This window comes from Rhopalosiphum maidis, chromosome 1 (genome assembly GCF_003676215.2).
Source record: "Rhopalosiphum maidis isolate BTI-1 chromosome 1, ASM367621v3, whole genome shotgun sequence".
Lineage (NCBI taxonomy): Eukaryota > Metazoa > Arthropoda > Insecta > Hemiptera > Aphididae > Rhopalosiphum > Rhopalosiphum maidis.
Window position 1 is genome coordinate 93,984,786 of NC_040877.1, and position 5,859 is coordinate 93,990,644.

The 5,859-nt window shown below is 25.9% G+C and overlaps 1 protein-coding gene across 1 annotated transcript; it reads left to right on the forward strand.

Annotated features, from left to right (window-relative positions):
* Positions 1-238: 238 nt before the first annotated feature.
* Positions 239-2,656, forward strand: LOC113549442. Its single transcript, XM_026950740.1, has 6 exons — positions 239-358; positions 984-1,161; positions 1,227-1,501; positions 1,566-1,734; positions 1,805-2,143; positions 2,226-2,656. The coding sequence occupies exons 1-6, from the start codon at positions 294-296 to the stop codon at positions 2,637-2,639; spliced, it is 1,440 nt and encodes a 479-aa protein (XP_026806541.1). The 5' UTR covers positions 239-293; the 3' UTR covers positions 2,640-2,656.
* Positions 2,657-5,859: the final 3,203 nt, after the last annotated feature.

Sequence of the window (5,859 nt, forward strand, 5' to 3'; positions counted from 1 at the left end):
GTACGCAAATAATATAATAATAATTTATAATTATTTTTTTACTTAGCACTGTGGAATTATATTGAAAGAAAGAGATACTGATGTACAATCATCTCATACTTTGGTTGTTGGTGCTACTGAATCGGAAAAACCACTCGTTGAACTGATTCGTACAAGACAAGTTCATCAAGCACCAAGCACGCCAATTTCTAAAATTGAAGAACCTACATTATAAAATTGATGAATATAGAGATGGAAATGTATCCAAAACTAAAATAGTCGATGGTAGTTTTTATGAACAGTATGTTTATGAAATGAAACAAAAACGAGGATCTAGTTTAATGACTATTGTTATTCAAGAGCCCAAAAATTTAGAAGAGTAAGTTAATATTTAATTTTCTCTATCCTTTGTGGGCATGTAATAATGGACCAGGCATACAGTAACGTTGGAACATAATTACCATGCACTCTGGCTTAGAGTATAGGGCTGTAATCTAGTGTCCAACAACTATGAATGATAGCTATCAACTTGAAAGAGTCCAACGCAAGTTTCTGAAGTGTATATCTTTCCGGTTATCAATTGATTGTACTTCTCATGACTACAACCTAGTACTTTTCCGCCTGGGCTTGACCACACTGGCTGCCAGGAGAGTTGATATATCATTATTGGAAAAGCCCATTGGTGGTCGAATCGACTAGCCAGTTCTTTTAAGAAAGGATCAATTTTAGGATCCCAACTTTTAATTCTCACTGTATCTTTCCTTTTCATATTCCTTTTTGTTCTATAAACTATTTTCAAATAGTCCTATACCACGTAAGATTAGCGAACGAGAATCCATCGTTTCTATTTGGGGGTCTAAACCAGTTATTTATGTAATGTTCACAATGTTTTGTATTTTATACTATTACGTTTAATAAATAAATAATTAAATATTTAAGAATGCTTTTATAGAATTAGATCAATAAAATCATTATATAATGAATTTTTTTTTCAAATTTTACAGAAATTCTGAAATGAATGGTTCATTTAAAGAAATGTCAACTACTCTCGCATCTATGCAAACATTAAACTACATGGTTAAAGCATTGGGACACGTTTTTAAATATTTAACTACACGTGAGCTTTTATCCGCTTCTAGAGTATGTACCACCTGGAATATAATTGCAATGAACAAGTTTTTAGTAAGTACCTATAAACTTTAAATTTTTTACAATATATGTTTGCTAATTTATTCAATTATTTTTAGTGGCAAAATTGTCGTTTAAAAAATTCTATGGTCTATGACTGGGAAAGGTTTGTAGACTCGATTGATCAACAAAGAACTAATACGTTAGATACTAGACGAATGTTATTACCTGTACAAATTGATGAATTCAAAAATTTTTGGTTGCATTTTTCCAAAGCAATGAAAAGAGCACAGAATTTAAAATTCATTGAATTGTATAGATGTCCTACCCATGTAGTTGAAGATATTATTCACTCATTACCTCAACTTGAAGTACTTAATGCAACTTCAATAAAGTAATAAAGAAAAAAATATCCAGTTTTTTTTAAAAATTATTTTAATAATTGATTTTATTTTTAGAAATCCAAATGTAACAAAAGAGACAAAAAATCCCCATGATCTTATGGCCCTAAACTTAAATTATTTAGGCCAAATGACAAACCTCACTGAGTTAAGACTAAAAGGTTTAACTGGAATCAAATTAACGTCATTGCCATCATTTGAAAATTTAATAAATTTAAATAAATTTGTAAGTTTATTAAATAACTTAATATTTATGGAAAAACAGTTAAAATATTTATTATGTTTTTACTATTTAGTCATTAACCTCTATAAATTCATTTCCAAAAGACATCTGTCAGAGTTTGGATACTATTACTGATAACATAAAGTTTTTGGAAATTGGTGATTGCGATGTCTTATCAAAAGATTTTGCTGTGTCACTAAAAAGATTTGTCAATTTGAAATCGTTGAGACTGGAAAATTGTTGCGGTAAATGGGAAAGTTATGTACACGACGTTTTTACTGCTATAAGGGGTCTTGAAAAGCTTACTATTCTGGAATTAGTAAACATAGAATTCAGTAATTGTGTTGAAGATGAATTGGAAAAATGTGTTGGCATTAAAGCTTTATTGATTATTCCTGCTTATATGAGCAAAGTATGTATACTTAATATGCGTTAAATTATTTTATAACATCTATTTATTTATATTTAAAATTATGATTGTCTTTATTTTTTAGACTGCAATCACCAACTGCCACTTGATTGACTGCCTCGAGAAACTCTCCAAGACATTAACACACTTGGTTTGGGGATTGACTCGTGAATTACTCAATGTTACTGACATATTTATAACTACATGTCAACAAAACCAGCATATTATTGGTTATAATTTAGAATTATCCCATATCAACGAAAATACCAACTACATACCTATACTAAGGACAAGAAAACCCAGACAGCGACCAGAAGAAGAGTCTGCTCCCAAAAATGACAAGAATAAAAACAAATTAAATGAAATTAACTTTCTTTCAGTTCCTGATCTAGAGAAACTGTTAGATACAATGATGCCAAATGCTAAAACTAGGGTAATTAAAGTTCCCTTTTCAAGAACAGTTAGAGTTTATTTGAGTGAACAGTTTAATTATCTTTGAATTAAATGTTTAGTATTCATTTGTTTCTTTACGTTAAAAACCTTTCATATTATGATTCTATTTTTGTGAACATGACAAATTTTTTTCTTAATTTAAGGTTGAAGATATTAATAACAATTTAAATTATTAGTTACAACTTATAATGTACATGTATTATGTTTTTCTATATGTATAATAAAACTCATCATTAAGCATAAATGTTATTATGTATTTAATAGATTTATAATTGTAATAATTTTTTTCATTTATTACTTATATATTTTTTTTTTCATTTTGTAAATAATATAAAACTATAATTTGAAACTGTAAATTTTTTCATTCATTGTTTAGTAATAATAAAATTAATTTTAATTTAATTCTAAATAAATTAGATTTAAAGAACATTTTAAGAAACTTAAGTATTCTATATATTTTTTATAAAAAAAAAACAATTCACACAGTATATCATTCTTAAACTGAAATCAATTGTTTTTAATTTAGATATGATTTTATTATTAAAGTTAATTAACTTTTTTTTATAAAATTATTAATTCAATTTCAATAACCGACTATGTGCCTTGCTTAAATACAAAATAAAACTTTTCAAGCAATCGGAACATAAATAACCTAACTCTTTTTTGGAAATAATACTTTTAATTTGATACTTAAGTGAAATTGTATTTCAAGTTTTCACTTTGTATTAATTGTTTATTTTTCATATAAAATTCTATATTAACTTGCATGTTGAAGATAATAATTTACTAAAATATAATTTATATACATTTACTATATTTTGAAAATTCAAAATTATATGTAAAAATATTTTAAGTTTTCTACATTAGTATTTTCTGAACTTGTCTATAACATAAATAGTTTAGTTGTTAGATATAGTCATACAAACAAAATTTGTATAAAAGCTATTAATACTCATTTTGCATAAATTTCAAATTTAACTTTTATTGTATGTTTATAATATTATGATTGTATAAGGCAGTTAAATCCATTCTTAACAATCAGTGTCTTAGCACATTATTATATTTGCAACCATTCTGATGATAAAACTTTTGTGTAATTCATATAAAATAGAGAAATATAGTTATAGTCATATTTCTCTAATATAAACATACAAATGCATAATTATTTGTGGTTTGTAAATCTGTAAATATTATCAGTGGCGGCTCGTGGGTGCTGGTGATGGGGGTACGACTTCAAATATAATACATTAATGCTCTTAGTCATAGATATAACAAATTGTCAAATTAAATATTATGAAAATAATAAAATTAAATACAATACACATATTACCATTATTATTATTTTATTCATTAAATCATTATAGTATATTAATATATAATTTAAAAATAAGTAATTTATGGAGTTATTTTATGAATAAAATTCATGTGCCTGTTTTTCGTAGATAAAAAATGTTCGACGACCTTTTTATTGAAGTCTATATCTTCTGCAATCATTTCATACTAAGAATAGACAAAGCATTTAGTCTGTTTTCTCCCATGATACTTCGCAAACAAGTCCTTAATCTTTATTCTTTTTAACATTGAAAATCCACGTTCAGCTTTCAACGATATCATCGGAATGACGACTAATAATTTAAGTTATTTTGGTACTTCCTTAAATAAATCGTTCATATTATTGGATATGATATAGTTAATTGTAGGAATAATTCCTTTTAATAAATGAAAATCATCACGGCTATAAATAACTTCAAGTTTAGTTCTTAAACGTTATTTTGTAATGAAAGGATAGCAATTTATAGTTTTTTGGAAATAGTCAATTGGGAATTTGTTGTTAAATTTTGGATAATATTCATTTTCAAAAAGCAAAGCTGTAGTTAGATGTTCATTAAAACTAAAACGATCTTTTGCTTGAGTTATCAATACATCACATACTTCTAAAGCAATAATTCTTTTAGTAGTATTTGGGTATTTGCTAATTTTTCTTTTATTTGAATGTATTATATCTAATTGATTAAAAACTATCGAACAAATTGATGGCATATTATCACAAATTTTAATTATTTAATTTATAAATGATTTTACTGTGTTGTTTACTTAAACGGGGTCTGTTTTTCTAGCTTGGATACAACTATATAAGCAATCAACATTTGGCATAATTTTATGAAAAATAGTCAACCATTATATGAAATCACTATCTTCTAGAAGCCTTTTAATACCAAATTAATTACAACTATATGATACAATAAGTAAATTATTACATTAAGAATACATTAATAATAGCTGATACGTATACCAACTGAGCTAAGTATACGGAGTTCTTATAAATTAAAATTCTGATAATAGTAACAAATGTTTAAAGAGGATACTTATACAATTAAAGATACGACTTAATTAATTAATATTATACAGTAGTCAAAAATTTAGTGGAACATATTTTAGTAACAAATTTAACATATACACATTCTGATAATTATATAATTATTATACATATTCACTTTTTAAAATTTCATTTATACACACATTCTCATCTAGTTCATTAACTATTTTATTTATAGACTTTTTTAATTGATTTTTATTAACTATATCATTAGTATTATTTGATTGGTTTTCACATAAACTCGTTATTAGACTCTTCGCATCGTTACTTAAATTTTTAAATATAGTTTTCCCCATGTGGTTAGGGGAGTTCCTTGAATTTGTTAAAAACGTACATGACGGTTTAATGTATTTACCTGTTCTTCTGTCCATTATTTCTATAGTAATTAGTCTGTTGTTTTGTATAGATTTTATTAAAATTTGTCTAATATATAATTTATAGATACGTAATATATTTGTATGTTTGATGAATAATTCACCTGATGGGTATTTTAATAGCAAGGAGTACGCTACTTTTATTATAATTTTGTGTAATGTATTTATGTCTGTTCTATTAGAGTCTCCCCAACATGTTATACCGTATAGTAGTATTGAATTACATAATGCCATGTGTATTTGGAAATAAATTCTGGCTGTTGAATTTAATTTACTATTTTGTTTCGGCATTCTGATAGAATAGAATCCAACAAATCATTTTGTTTTATTTTGGAAGTTCCTCTAAAAACAGTAGATTTTTCAAAATGATCACTCAAACTAGAGTCTAAATTAGTACAAAGGTCGAGAATTCCACAAAAAATACCCTGATTTTTTAAAGATGCTTTTTCATCATGACTCCGTAATGGTAATTCGTGTTTACTGCAACATTTAATACAATTTAGAATTTTATCTAG

What these genes read in the sequence shown, in the direction of transcription:
- LOC113549442 (XM_026950740.1), top strand. Translation starts at nt 294, where the DNA reads ATGAAACAAAAACGAGGATCTAGTTTAATGACTATTGTTATTCAAGAG. An exon ending in TAATAAATTTAAATAAATTT is followed by an intron (nt 1,735 to 1,804) that starts GTAAGTTTATTA and finishes TTTACTATTTAG; the next exon opens with TCATTAACCTCTATAAATTC. An exon ending in TTCCTGCTTATATGAGCAAA is followed by an intron (nt 2,144 to 2,225) that starts GTATGTATACTT and finishes TTTATTTTTTAG; the next exon opens with ACTGCAATCACCAACTGCCA.